Source organism: Lemur catta, chromosome 1 (genome assembly GCF_020740605.2).
Source record: "Lemur catta isolate mLemCat1 chromosome 1, mLemCat1.pri, whole genome shotgun sequence".
Lineage (NCBI taxonomy): Eukaryota > Metazoa > Chordata > Mammalia > Primates > Lemuridae > Lemur > Lemur catta.
Genome location: NC_059128.1, coordinates 45196680 through 45211515, shown reverse-complemented (window position 1 = coordinate 45211515; position 14836 = coordinate 45196680). Strand labels below are relative to the sequence as shown.

General features: G+C 38.6%; 2 protein-coding genes across 5 annotated transcripts in view; one reads left to right on the top strand and one right to left on the bottom strand.

The window, feature by feature from the left end:
* Positions 1–482: 482 nt before the first annotated feature.
* Positions 483–12598, top strand: KLHDC2 (kelch domain containing 2). Of its 3 annotated transcripts, XM_045567741.1 has the most exons (14): positions 895–963; positions 2846–2912; positions 3462–3541; positions 5217–5334; positions 7256–7371; positions 7955–8036; positions 8190–8273; positions 9055–9135; positions 9209–9267; positions 9651–9760; positions 10166–10238; positions 11895–11982; positions 12062–12114; positions 12298–12598. In XM_045567741.1, exons 3-14 carry the CDS (start codon positions 3525–3527, stop codon positions 12419–12421), a joined length of 1005 nt encoding a protein of 334 aa, XP_045423697.1. In that variant the 5' UTR covers positions 895–963; positions 2846–2912; positions 3462–3524; the 3' UTR covers positions 12422–12598. The 3 variants fall into 3 exon arrangements, with proteins under 3 accessions (XP_045423688.1, XP_045423697.1, XP_045423696.1); XM_045567732.1 differs by lacking the exon at positions 2846–2912 and having other exon boundaries at positions 483–963; XM_045567740.1 differs by lacking the exon at positions 895–963 and having other exon boundaries at positions 1032–2912.
* Positions 12599–13471: 873 nt separating this feature from the next.
* Positions 13472–14836, bottom strand: part of NEMF (nuclear export mediator factor) — a 52144-nt gene continuing 50779 nt past the window's right edge. Inside the window, exons 30-33 of one of the 2 annotated variants that reach the window (XM_045567711.1) lie at positions 14385–14485; positions 14241–14284; positions 14084–14163; positions 13472–13854 (exon numbers count right to left, since the gene is read on the bottom strand). In XM_045567711.1, coding sequence (XP_045423667.1) covers positions 13777–13854; positions 14084–14163; positions 14241–14284; positions 14385–14485 — 303 coding nt within the window. In that variant the 3' untranslated portion in view covers positions 13472–13776. Of the gene's footprint in view, positions 14164–14240; positions 14285–14384; positions 14486–14836 lie in introns of both variants that reach the window. The other variant, XM_045567703.1, reaches the window with a different exon arrangement.

Here is a 14836-nt window from a genome sequence, read left to right as displayed (position 1 = left end):
TAAGGCAGACCTCGGCCAGCGGAGTGGCAGGAGGGGCTCGGTGGGACGGGGTCCTCTCCAGGGGAAGCCGCGGTGGCCCGGCTGGACCTCGCGGGAGACCCGAGGCGCCATCCCTCGTGCCCAGGGGACAGCAGGGCATTTACTCCGTCTCTGAGAAGTCGAGGCTAGAAACTTACTAGTTGAGCAATTTCGGTGCCCCCCTGTCCAGGCTGGGGACCCCGTTGAGAACATGCCTGTAACAAGGAGAAATTTTCGGGAGGAAAAAAAGTCTTGCGAGCATCTGGCTAAAATTCGGCAGTCTCCAGGGAGCGATTCAGGGCACCGGCCCTGCAGCTGCCGCAGTGAAAGGCGGCCGGGCCGTGCCTGCAGCTCGCGCGGCGCACGGAGCTCCGGGGCGGGGGCCGGGGCCGCGGGGGGCAGCGGCGGGAGGACCGGGCGCTGGGGGCGCTGAGCCGCGGCCGCGCTTCCGGAGCCGGCGGGCAGCGTCAGCGGAGCGGGCGGCTTCCGGCCGCGGCGTAAACATCGGCCGAGAGCGGCTGGAGGCGGGGCGCGCGGGCTGCGAGAGGGGCCGGCCTGAGGCGGTCTCCGTCCCCGGCGTGCTCCGGTCCTGGCCCCGCTGCCCGCAGGCGCGTCCCCGGCCGAGGAGGGCCGAGAAGCGCGAGCGCGGGCGGCAGGGAGGCCTCGGCGCCGTCCCTCTCGCCGCTGCCGCCTGCTCCTTGCCGCGCGCCGCCGTGCATTTCTTTCCTTCTTTGTCTCCTTCTCCCCTCGCGGGTGTGGGCATTCTTGGTGAACCAAAGTGCAGCCTCAAAGATGGCTGATGGCAACGAGGATCTGCGGGCAGACGACGTGCCGGGGCCGGCCTTCGAGAGCTATGAGTCCATGGAGCTCGCCTGCCCCGCCGAGCGCAGCGGCCACGTAGCCGTCGGCGACGGGCGCCACATGTTCGTCTGGGGCGGCTACAAGGTCAGTGGCCGGCCGGGCCGCGGCGGTCGCCACGCGGCTGTACCCGGGGCCGGGGCGCGGGCAGGCGGAGAGGTCAGAGGGGCCCCTGAGGGCGCTCGGACTCTGCCCGTTGGTTCGTTTGCTCTCGGGTGGAAGTCTCGAGCCCCCCCCCCCCGGGTCCAGGCTGCGGGGCTGTTGCCACATCGACCTTGTGCTTCAAAGCTCACCCCCGCGACCCCGTTGCTGCCTCTGGAGCGCTGTTCTGGGGAAGGCCCTGGTGAGGTTGGTGGGGCGGTGCAGGACGACGAACCCGGTGTTATTTGAAACGGTTGGGACTAAGAGAGGTGACGGTGTGTGGTATCGCTCAGACCATTTATCGGAACTACCTAGGAGGACTTTGCTATCTGGAGCGGGGTCCGACTGGCCCACGAGACTGTTCCCCGCTTATGGGGTGGCCGAGGTGTAGGAGAAACCCCTGGAATTCCGGGAGGCCTCAGGAATCACCTTATTCACCATTACCGCCTGTGCAGACGTTCATCACACTATTGTTTGAACATTTCAGGGCTATTTTCCTTATGGTTTCAGCTGAGAAAGAGTTGGAAGTTTTTCAGAAGAAACGCCTATGTAAAAAATAACAGAAAAGTTCCACTAGTAACCAAAAATCCCCAGCAACAAATGTAACTACAGAGTACAACTCTTCCCCGCCACACCACCAGTCGTAAACAAAGTGATTAGTTACCAGTTCACAGCCAGTTACATTTCTTCTCTGTAATCCTAGCTGGAGATCCACCCCAGGTGTCTTATTTAAAACCTTGCTCATTAGTGCTCCTACCCTTTTGCTTTCAGAACTTCCCAATAACACTCTACATTCTAGAATTGTCTTTTTCCATTTGATGGGGTGGCTCCGATCCATTCCTACCACAAAATGCTTGCTTTATTCCCCTTTGGTCTTAAAAATGTTCTCCCCCTTCCTTGCTTGAAATTTAGTTCACTATCCCGGTGCCTTGGATGACTTGCTTCGTGACTCTGATAACCGGTTTTAGCTTATGGTACAGTTGACCTGATCGTAGTTGACCGTGTTTGAGATCGCTCTCAAAGACAGCTGTCCTGATTCCTTCTATCTGCAGTGTCTTCCCCAGCCTCCAATGAATAGGTGTTTGGAGAGTACTTGGTAGGGATATGGAACTGCAAGGAGGGAGCGGACAGGTATGTAGGGACCCGTATTAAAATGTGAATAATTGCCCTAGGGAAAAGCAACCCTGTTGGTCATACTTCAGTCTAAACTACTTTATTCATAATTCTATTTGTAAAAATCAGCAACATTTGGGGAATGGGACTTTTCTTTCGGGGTGGGGAGAGTTGCCAGGGTGACGATTTCCGATGGTGGGTTTATAAGGCCCTGCGGCCGCGTGGCAGGTAGGAGCAGCAGATCACTGAATTGGGTGGCTCCCAAACAGGCTATTCTCCCCATTTATGTCTGGAAGCCTGAGAGTGGGCACAGAAGCCGCTGGAGATTGTTTCAAAGGCAATAAACCTTGGCTTCCTACGTAGTAGTCAGTTTTCTCCCACCCAGGCTTGGCTGGTCGCCGTGTCAGCTCACCGTCTCGCTTCCAACTTTCCCTTTATCAGTGGTGGAGAGGAAAGAGAAATGTTTACATGGCCGACTGCTTTATTTCTGTATGTTTAATGCTCAAGCTTATTGGACTCTTGACACCCATTTTCAGTGAACTGCAGTTGTTTACTACGTGTTGAAATTGTTCAGAAAGTGGCCAGGGAGGATCCAAGACTGGAAATGCCTGGCACTTGGCAAAGTTCAGGGAAAGGATGGAATCCTGGCTCTACATTACTTGCTAAGTAACTGTGGCAAATAACTTAACCTAAGAAACCCATTTTCTCGTGATAGCAACGACTTTTTATGGTGGTTGTGAGGATTAAACAAAGCAATCCATGGACAGCAGCACTCAGCTCTGGTAAGCTCAGTCTATTTGTTAGGAATTAATACCTGAAGGGAAATGGAGCAGAACATGGAACTTAAAATTTTGCATAAGGACTTAATACTTGCAAATTTGCAGTTCTGCCCTCTCTCCAGCTTCTTAGAGAAGGAGAATGAGTGAAAGGAAAGCTTGGTTAGAAAGCCATACATCATATGTTAGTGTGGGTCAGACACTTTCAGTAGTCTGCTGACCACAGCACGGGCAATCTCTCCTGAAGTCATGCAACTAAAATTTGGTACATGGTCTGTTCCGGACAAAGTAGAGATTTCCTGGAGACCTCATAACTTATTGCACTATTGCAACTACTGTATCAAAAATTTTAATTCAGAGCTATGTTAAGCTTTACGTTGAGCATGTGGCATGGGTCAGGGAGGATCATGCGTTTAATATAATTGTAAGACCTATTTAACTTTTCATAACTAGCAATTTCCTAATTAATATCTCAAATAAGACAGGAAAAATACAATAGCGCCTCTTTAAAATATCAATTATTTTTAATGTTTATAATTTTATTCTTCTTCTTAGAGTAATCAAGTCAGAGGATTATATGACTTTTATCTGCCTAGAGAAGAACTATGGATCTACAACATGGAGACTGGAAGATGGTAACTGGATATTATCACGGGGACTAAAAAATTCAAATAAGGTTGCAAAAAAAATGTTGTAAAACCCATTCTGATGAATAAAAATATTTTAAGGATGCTAAGCTACTTATATATTATAAAAATATTCTAGTTTATCTCAGCTGTTATACTTAGATATTTTAGTATCTCTTTAGAAGTAGTTCTGTAATTACTACTTTTATGACCTTGGAATAAATTTCTATTCAGGGCTGTATAACTAAATTATCATAGTAATATTAAAAGGTGCTAGTTTGAGATCCTGGAAAGATAATAAAAGTTACATATATAGTTTTAAGACATTATAAGTCTTGTCATATGGTATCTTGAATAAGAAAAGGATTTTAGGACATTAGACTTGTTGGATTTTAGGTTTAGAAATTTTAGCTGCTAAAAATAAAGGTGGTATTCTATTTTAATAAGCTCTATAATTAAATCCCTTTAAAATAGTATGTTCTGTTTAAAAACCAATACGAACTTAAATGTGCCCTCTATATAAATTGGGGATAATTTGAAAGGATCTTTTGCTGGTCTCATAGCAGTGGTAGTCAAGAATACGTGCTTGGTAGAATTAATGTGTTTCTCTAAATGCTGGTTATAGCCATGTTTGGGGATTTACAAAGTAGTTTTCCCCAACGTTTGCTCTGTGAGAACTTTATGATTTAAATATTTTACTTATTGTAGATCTCAGAACTAGAATAATAGTCCCACTTGATTTAAGAGTTAAACTAAGTCAGGATTATTTCTGTATATAGCAAATCAGTTTTTAACATGAGCTATTAATCTTTTTCTGGAAAATTGGAAATTTATAATTGTATCCCCTTAAAAGGGGAATCTACGTATGTATTTTATTTAAAAAAAAAAAAAAATAACGCCAGACGTGGTGACTCATGCCTGTAATCCTAGCACTTTGGGAGGCCAAGGCAGGAGGATCACTTCAGGTCAGGAGTTTAAGACCAGCCTGAGCAACACAGAACCCTGTCTCTAAAGAAAAATTAAAAAATAAAAAAATTTTTAAATAAGCCTTCCAAAACTTCAAGCTTAACAAAAATAAAGTAATATTGTATCTGATAGTGTGAGCAGAAGACCTTAAGTGTACTATTAATATTCTGAATCTTAGAATTTCTTAGATTAAAATTTTTAGGTTCAGAATGAATACATACACTCAAAGGAATGCCTGGCACGTAGTTAGCACTACCTGTTTGTAGTGTTACACAAAGGACTGTATCAGATTCATTTGAATGGCTAAAAGGTAACTGATTTAATCTGTCTGAACTAGCAATGTTGAGGTTCCTGGCCCCGCTCAAAAAAGAAAACAAACAAAAATGAAAACGACAAACCACTTATGGCCATGTACATAAAAAGCAAACAATTTAGTTTGAGAAAAATAAAATGGCATGTTCCTAGAATAAAAAAAATGTGAAACTTAGGCTTTCAGACCTTTCATTATGCCTATATACGTAGGACCAGCTGGCATTGCCTGTGGAATGGGTAAAGAGGGAAAAATGTATTCCTTGAATTAAATTTTACAGCTAGACACTATCTAGTCAGCCCTCTCATTTTTTCCTTTATTGTGGGGATAAGCATAAGAAAAATTAATAGATTTTTGCATTTCTTCCTTTTGGTAAACTTACTTATATTCAGTTTTTAACCCCCTCAGGAAAAAAATTAACACTGAAGGGGATGTTCCTCCTTCTATGTCAGGAAGCTGTGCTGTGTGTGTAGATAGAGTGCTGTACTTGTTTGGAGGACACCATTCAAGAGGCAATACAAATAAGGTTAGTATTTCCAAGGATTATGGTTCAAGTAAATTTTATTCTTTTTCAAACCTCAGATTTCTAAGGTTAGCCCTATACTTATTTCTGTCCCAGTTAATATATTATTGTATGAATGTTGATGTTACTATTGTGTCTACCAGTCTGTATTTACCTAGGCCTTTTGTAAAATCAAGTTGGGTGGGAAAGTTGTGTAATTTCCTAGGTTGTTCTTATTTGTGCTCTTTATAGCTTGTTGTTGTCTTAGAACCCCTAAGTGTTAGATAAATTAACACCGACAGACAAAATTTTACAGATTGACATTCCAATAATATGGTGCCCTAAGACACTGCTGTTTGGACTTGGTCCATATTTGTTTCCAAATAGGAAAAGTTGTCACTTATTCTCTTTCAGGTCAGTAAGAGACAGATGCAGTCAGTCAGAAAGGTGCATATGATATATAGGTAGATGCTTATCAATTCATTTATTTGGCAACTTAGTAAGCACCTTATATGCTAAGCACTTGGTCAGATACTGGAGACACAGAGATGAGCAAACTGTAATAGTCTCTGCCTCTAGGAGCTCACGTTCTGGAAGGGACATATATAATAAGTAAACCATGCAATAGCATCTGAGACACAGCCTGGCACATAGGACTTAACTCAGTTAATATCACTGAATTTGCAAGAGTCCTTGGGACATTGTGTTTGGTAGGATCACTAAGAGGTGATGTTTGAATGTGGAAGGGGTAGCCAAGATGCAGAGGTATTAGCAAAATATGTCTTGTTTATAATGCCAAGTGATTTATAGGTTTTATACATATGGCTAAGATGGTTTCAACTTATGCTCCTAGAAACTCTAAGGATTTGAGATGCCTTGGGGCACTTGTGGGAAGAGCAGATGGTATTAGGTGGGCTCCGGGCTGCCCTTCCCTCCTCCATTTTAACATTTGTAGCTCCAGTTTTGTTTTTACATATTGGGCTTTTGATTAATATTTTGCTTGAAGAAAGGGTTCTTTGCCTAAAATATTCTGTTAGGCACATCTCATCTACAGGCTGTAGCTGAGCTATATATTTTTCAAAGCCAAGGGGGGAAAAATAACTTTGCAACTTGAGGAAGGTTGGGAAGGAGAGAAGCTGAGGTTTTAGGGAGTAGTCACAGAAATCATAGTAGGTTAGTATACTGGTCAAATGGGGTTAAGTGTTTTAAATTTGACAGAAAGGAAAGTAGAGAAATAAAAACTATTTATATATATATAAAATGGCAGATATATTCATCCTTTGAAGGATAAACCAGTTTTTAATCTTTCAAGTATTGATCCTTAGCTCCTAGAATTAAATAGGCACTGAAGATTATCTGTTAAATTGAATTTGAAGGTAAAATTGCTAACCTTGACATTTTTGGTAAAACCATCTTAATTAACCATAAATTAGACCAGTACAACTCAGAGTGCCTACCTAAGGCAAGATAAAAAGCTTGTACAATGTAAATGAATGCACTGTGATTCCTTCATCAAACAGGTGTGGCTAGGTTTGCCATACTTACTTTAGCTATTCCCAATCCCTATTTTTTGCCATATCATGAAAAATTTCAAACATATAGTGTTATGACTAATATTCTAAGTATACTTTTGTGTATATTTGAATATTTTCATAATTAATTGCTCTATAGACATGCAATAAATGATCTAGATTAAAAAGTGTGGCTGTGGAGAAAAGAAACTAGCTGAACCAACAGTGTGCTTAGTGACTTAGGAAATTTATATTCTGTCACAGGTTCCTCATCTAGACACAGACCAGTCTGGCAGCCACTCTGCAGTAACAATTTCAGTAGCATTAGATGAATTAGACAGCCTTCTTATTCTTACGTATCACAGTAAAATTAAATGCTAAAGTTGAATTTCTTTCACATTACCAAATCTAACTGAAATCATTGCTTCTGACAGTTCTACATGCTGGATTCAAGGTCTACAGACAGAGTGTTACAGTGGGAAAGAATCGATTGCCAAGGAATTCCTCCATCGTCAAAGGACAAACTTGGTGTCTGGGTATATAAAAACAAGTAAGTTGGTAGAACTATAGGTTTGGGTTATTTATGTGGAAAGTGTTTACCATTCAGGTGTCCTCCAGCCAATAAGCATAGAACATACCTCATAGGCCCATATGAAGATTAAGTGAATTAATACATGAAAGCATTTAACATAGTACCTAAGACATAGTTAAGTGTTAGCCATTTTTATTTGAATAAGTATTTTCATATACTCAAGTGTACCTTCCTAATTCATACATAACACATTGATTGCCACACTTAGGAAAAAAAAGTTTTCCCTTGGGGCCATGGTGTTTTATTATGAAAACAGAATAAAAACTTCAAAAACAAAACGATCCTTTCTTAATTGAATGAAAATTTTTATTTTTTATTGTTTTCTGGGCATGAGTTATATGCAACTTGAAAAATAGTTCACACGGCTCCCAAAGTAAACAGATGTGTGAGTTACATACACTTTACTAGGCCCCGGGCTCAAAACTAGCATGAGTTAAATATAACTCACATGGCAGTTAATGTGATAAGACAAAAAGAAAAATCCCTGGTATCCTATCCTTTGGATGTTTGAATTTTTAGTGTCTTGTTTTTTATCAAACAGGTTAATATTTTTTGGAGGATATGGATATTTACCTGAAGATAAAGTATTGGGAACTTTTGAATTTGATGAAACATCTTTTTGGGTAAGTAAAGTTTTCATATTTGCATATGGCCTATGTTGAAATACACTTTACATTTGCAAGTAGTTTTGTTCATTTGTCCTTGTTAATAAATCAGGGGCTATATAATTTTACAAACATCACTTGTAAAATAATTCAGATTCTTATTTTCTGTAGAATTCAAGTCATCCAAGAGGATGGAATGACCATGTACATATTTTAGACACTGAAACATTCATCTGGAGCCAGCCTATAACTACTGTGAGTTACTGAAGAACAATGAATTATTAAAGCAAGACCACTTAGAGGAGGAGGGGGATACACGAGAGTTGGGAGGTGTTATACATTTGACAGCTTATTCTTGTTTTCTGGAAAGGGAAGATCCATAGCTTTCATTGTTCTCCAAAGAATCTGGAAATCAGAAAAGTTTAAGGAATATATGAAGGGACTAACCCATCATCTATTATCTAATAGATGTTAAGTGGTAGCTGCTATTGTTCATACGGGTTATGAGTATCCCTTATCCGAAATGCTTGGGATTAGAAGTGTTTCGGATTTTGGAATATTTGCATTATGTACTTACCAGCTGACCATCCTTAATCCAAAGATCTGAAATACAAAATGCTCCAACAAGCATTTCCTTTGAGTGTCATGTTGGTGCTCAAAAAGTTTCAGACTGAAAAGTGGGGATACTCAACCGGTAATTAACCTAGTGCTACACTGGAATATATATTACTTAAATATTAGATTTTTTTTTCCCAGATACTATAAAATGTCCTGGTCTTTATTTTAAAAGATTAAAAAATAAAGCAATCTTCGTTATATTAATGAGGCTATTTAGTAACACATCTCAAAAATATAAAATTACATCCCCAGTCTGGTAGTCAGCTTTCAGTACTGCTGACTTAAAGTCTGCACTTCAGCTTTTAGAAGCTCAAGTATCTTGCATATTCTTAACCCATATCCAGAGAAGACTGATATCTTCCCTCCATTTATAAAAAGCTTACTCCTTTACTAAGTTGCTTGTGTAACTTTTTAATAGGGTAAAGCACCTTCACCTCGTGCTGCCCATGCCTGTGCAACTGTTGGAAACAAAGGTTTTGTGTTTGGAGGCAGATATCGAGTGAGTACATAAACAGTTTCAATGACTTGCTTTTGAATTCTTCAAAATAATGATTCAATTATCCCTTTTTTAGGATGCTAGAATGAATGATCTTCACTATCTTAATCTGGATACATGGGAGTGGAATGAATTGTAGGTATCACTTTAGGTTATTTAGAAAAGTTTTCCCAATTTTTACCCTTTTCCCTATTATCAGTATATAATATACTTGGCTTAACATTTCTGTAACTATGAATATAAATAAGCATGATTACTAGGTCCTTAAGGAATTTTGTTTTCAGTTCCCTTAACTGTGTCCCTGGCACATGGCATATGCTCAATGTTTGTTGCAAAAAGGTCTAAAGTTGACTGTGCTTTCAAAGAAAACAGTTCTGTATAAAGAACACAGTTAAAGTTTTTAAAGTCTTTTTTCGCAATAATTCCATATAAATTTTAAAAGAAAACTTCAATTTTTCTGTATTACATACAGTAGCTGAATTTAATCACAGATATTGTAACTTAGCTATTATTTTCAGAATTCCACAAGGCATATGCCCAGTTGGCCGATCTTGGCACTCACTAACACCAGTTTCTTCAGATCATCTTTTTCTCTTTGGAGGATTTACCACTGATAAACAGCCTCTAAGTAAGTCCCTTAAAAATACAATAATGAAATCATTATATATTATCCATATAGAACAAATAGCTGAAAATCAGTCTATTATAGATATATGAGAGGGCTTATGGGGTTGGTTGGAAGGTTTGATATTAATCTTGATCGTATAACATACTTATAATTATACATACTATGCCATACTTCCATTATGCTCAGTAAAGAAATGACCTGCAGTCCTTAAAAAAAACTAAAGGGCTGTAACATGCAAAGGCCTTACTTGTTTAACTGCAGAGGAAAAAAAAAAAAGGAAATATACTTTTTGTATGTACTCATGATCTGATGTATTATTTTACTTGTTAAGGCTGTTCCCTTTAAGTGTCAGTGTCATATTAACAGAATAACGTACTTCATAGCTTTTTTCTTTGTTTCAATCAGGTGATGCCTGGACTTACTGCATCAGTAAAAATGAATGGATACAGTTTAATCATCCCTATTCTGAAAAACCAAGGTATGAACTATTTAAAACGTAATTCTAATACTGAATATGTATAAGACTGGTGAGAACTGAAGTTCTGGCTGCATTATATCCACCATTCTTATTTATAAAAATCCCAGCATTTGCTAAGGTTTGACATCATAATTCTCAAGGAAAAGAAAATCAATGTTATCCTAGTACCAAATGCTTTCTTTTTTTTTTTTTTTTTTGAGACAGAGTCTCACTTTGTTGCCCAGGCTAGAGTGAGTGCCGTGGCGTCAGCCTAGCTCACAGCAACCTCACACTCCTGGGCTCAAGCGATCCTACTGCCTCAGCCTCCCGAGTAGCTGGGACTACAGGCATGTGCCACCATGCCCGGCTGATTTTTTTTTGCTATATATATTTTTAGTTGGCCAGATAATTTCTTTCTATTTTTAGTAGAGACGGGGTCTCACTCAGGCTGGTCTCGAACTCCTGACCTCGAGCGATCCACCCGCCTCGGCCTCCCAGAGTGCTAGGATTACAGGCGTGAGCCACCGCGCCCGGCCTATCCTAGTACCAAATGCTTTCTTTTCCATCATCTGTGTATGAAGAATAGGGCTGGATTTTTGTTTTTGCTTCTTCCTTCCATTATCATAAAATTATTGATACAGTTAAAAATTTATAATCAATCTTTTTACCTGAGTAAGATGAACCGCATCTATGTTTGCCATTAAAAAGGGTAGGGTTGGAGAGAAAGACTGGAAAGGAATTTTAAAAGCTAAAAGAATATACATGAAAAAAACAGCTCAAGAACTGTTGATCAGGCGGGAGGATCATTTGAGCTCAGGAGTTCGAGACTAGCCTGAGCAAGAGCGAGACGCCATCTCTACTAAAAATAGAGAGAAATTATATGGACAACTAAAATATATAGAAAAAATTAGTCGGGCATGGTGGCGCATGCCTGTAGTCCCAGCTACTCGGGAGACTGAGGCAGAAGGATTGCTTAAGCCCACGGGTTTGAAGTTGCTGTGATCTAGGCTGACGCCACGGCACTCTAGCCAGGGCAACAGAGCAAGACTCTGTCTCAAAAAAAAAAAAAAAACTGTTGATCAGATTTGTCTAACAAAAATTAAGAAGTAGAATCACTCAAAAGAGCTTAAACGTTGACAGTTATTTCTCTTGTTAATCTGAAAAAGAATTGCTAAAGGAAATAATATAGTAAAAATTGGTGTTCAGAGAACATAGGCCTATTTTTTTCCTCAAGCCTCTAACCCAAGTAGTCATGCCACTTAAGGTTTCATTTGCACAAATATCTTTCCATAGAATTACCAGGCTTTCGGCATCAGCATCCCTCACATGTTCTGTATAAGCCCAATGTGTCTATGGAAAAAGGAGAGGGCATATACTACTCAGCTCCCATAAGATTTTTATTGCTAACAAAGACCTAGAGAGCAGATCATTCAGTTCAATCTCCTCATTGCATAAATGAGGACCAGACCAGAGAGAAAAAAATATCCACATAAAATAGACAATTTTTTTTTTTTTTTAAAGCTTTTGCTACTTTCCCTTAAGATTTTACTTACCCACCATGATGTTTTGGTCTGAACTACCTTAAGATCTCGTCTTTAATTAGCTCTATTCTGTAGTGTACATGATCAGTTTGGTTGTTTGGGTGACTTCAAACTCAAGTTTTTGTTTTAAATGCAGGTTATGGCATACAGCTTGTGCCAGTGATGAAGGAGAAGTAATTGTTTTTGGTGGGTGTGCCAACAATTTGCTTGTCCATCACAGAGCTGTAAGTATACCACTTCGTATTATTACTGAAACTGGTTTGTGAAACACTTTTTAATGTACTCTTCATAACTATTTTTCAGGCACACAGTAATGAAATACTTATATTTTCAGTTCAACCAAAATCTCTTGTACGGTGAGTAACTATTTACTTGGCACTTAAATTATTTTACACTGTGTTTCTTGACACTTAAGGGCAATAATGAGTCTTCACTGATATAACTAACTCTTTAAAGAAAAAGTTTTTTTTTTGTAGTTCAAGTGAATACTTCTAAATAGTAAAGTGAAATTATTTTTCTCTTTCCTTGTCTACTTTCAGGCTAAGCTTAGAAGCAGTCATTTGCTTTAAAGAAATGTTAGCCAACTCATGGAACTGCCTTCCAAAACACTTACTTCACAGTGTTAATCAGAGGTTTGGTAGTAACAACACTTCTGGATCTTAAGGCTTCATGGATAATGCCTCTGATAACCTTGCATGGACAGCAGACCTGTAAACGTCAGAGTGGCATCATTTGTATAATTACATGCATTGTTGTAGTTTGCAGCTTTTTGGTTTTAATGTGCATGTGAATGGCCTAGAGAACCTATTTTTGTGTCTACAATAAATGTACTTAACACCAGTAACAGTCCCCTGGTAAAAGTAAAAAAAAATTAATGCTTGGGCTTTTTACCCCCAAAGAATGGTTATTACATTTCCTTTTTGGTAACTTCAGGATATACATCTGTAGAAACATTGTACGAAACAGTCTTACCATTATGAAATGGTGAGGTTATTTTTTAAAAACATTAAAATTTTAGATTTTTTTTTAATGGCAAGAGTAGTCAGTCTATTATATAGCCTAGCATCATAAATACAACATAATAAAGAGCTTTTTTTTTTTTTACATTAATTTCAAATGGGAAAATACGCTAATAGGACTAAGCTGGTCAAAGAAATCGTGGAGGGGCCTACAGCTATTTGTAAATGCTTCCTTCAGTGTAGAAGCTGGGGCACACGGTCATGTTGACTATAGGTGGTACTGAAGTGCACTTTTGATATTGTAGGTTAAGATACTCTATCATGCAGGATAATTACTAGAGGTAGAAATTAAAATGGTACAGAAATGAATGAGATTATAAGAAAGAAATTAATATGAAGACTGAAGGTATTATAAATGCATGGAAATAACACCAATTTCTTCCAGGAATTATTTCTTAAGCTGAATCATGAGAATTGTTTGTATTTTGCATTTGGTCTAATACTTTTTTTGACAAGTATAGGTGAAGGCAGAAGAAAATCCACTCTACTCCAATACTTAGGATTTTCAAGACACAATCCTTAAATGTTTAACCACCCTCAGCCCCAACAAGAAAAAAACCCTTGTGACTGGCCTGTTTTTATATATATATATATATATATATATATATATATATATATATATATATATATAAATGATGTTATATACAGTAGATTAAGTCAACAGTTTAAGCAATAGAGCCACTTCACTGTTCAATTTCTTTACATCGTGAAATGAGTACTAAGTATTAACCTCCCAAATTTCAAGAAAATGTAGAATAACTATAGATGTATTAATTAGCATTTAACTGTCCACAAATATTTCACGAAATCCTATCATAGACAGTGTTTCGTCTATATAAAACTGGAAAAAACAAGAATTAAGTCCTTTTGGCGAATATAGCAAGGCAATGTTTAGTTCATTTTTAAATGCGGAAGTCCTGTTACATGGCGTTTTCATCTTTGAACTTCCAAAAGGCTATAAAATGGGCTCTTCTTAAATATTTTAGGATTTCATTTCAGCTATTTCCTTTTTACATTCAGAAGATTGGGTGCAGACACTTTCACTTTGCCAGGAATGTTTCTTGATAAATCTGTGTCCTAAAAAAAGAAAATTGCTGAATATCTTCACATTCTATATGGTCAATCATGTTTATGACAATTATGTATCCTCTGCTGTCAAAAGAAAGGCATTTCCAAGATTTTTAGCTGAAATACTTTTACTGCTTTCAGTAAGACAGCATTTTTTACCAAAACAATAGAAAATAACTGCTAACATTTTTAATTGTACAACTAATCTCCACTTTCCTTTTCTGAAGGAAAACGTTACCTTTACGCTGCGGAATAAGTCTTTTTCTCTTGCTGTTGCTTCTTTGAAATGCATGAAACTATTCAAGGCCGTTTTTGCAGCTGTAAATAGAAAACAAAGAATCTACTTCTGTTCAATCAATGAACTGTTTAAAATAATTCAAAAAAAATGTAAATACCTTTTCCCTTTTTCTGAACTCCAGGAGTAAGTTTCACTTTGTATCTTTAAAAAGGAGAATTGCATGTGTTACTAAATAGAGATTACAAAACAACTCATAAAAGTCTTTGTGTCAACTGTTTGAAGTAAATTAATGGTGACTTACTTATAGTTTGTCATGGTGGTGTAAGGAGCACATATTGGAATAGCAAACAGTAGTATATCTTCAGCATGTGGCTGTCCTGTCAAAGAATCAAACAGATTTTCCTAAAAGGGGAAGATAAAAACAATTGTATAATTTATATGAGTCTTAAAGGAAAGTGCCAAAACACTGTTTAATTAACATCTCAATGTATTTTTATCCTTTTCTGATAGGCATATAGTCTAAGTAGGAATAGCAGCAGCGCTTAAACTCTGCTTTAAAGTTCCAAAGAGTTAAAGACTAATGCTTGAATATATTATTCTTTACTACTAAATTTTTGCCTAGCGTAATAAGTAATGAAAACAATGATGTTCAAAATACCACCTATAAACACATTTAAAAGGGGGAAAACTTGCTGGATATTACTTAAGTTGCAGAAAACTACTGTGCATTAAAATGATGCACAGCAATGACCA

Bases quoted from the DNA above. Each gene is read 5' to 3' on its own strand.
- KLHDC2 (XM_045567732.1), top strand. From the start codon at position 811: ATGGCTGATGGCAACGAGGATCTGCGGGCAGACGACGTGCCGGGGCCG. The intron at 9,136-9,208 runs GTGAGTACATAA...TCCCTTTTTTAG, and splicing joins TGTTTGGAGGCAGATATCGA to GATGCTAGAATGAATGATCT. The intron at 11,983-12,061 runs GTAAGTATACCA...ACTATTTTTCAG, and splicing joins TGCTTGTCCATCACAGAGCT to GCACACAGTAATGAAATACT.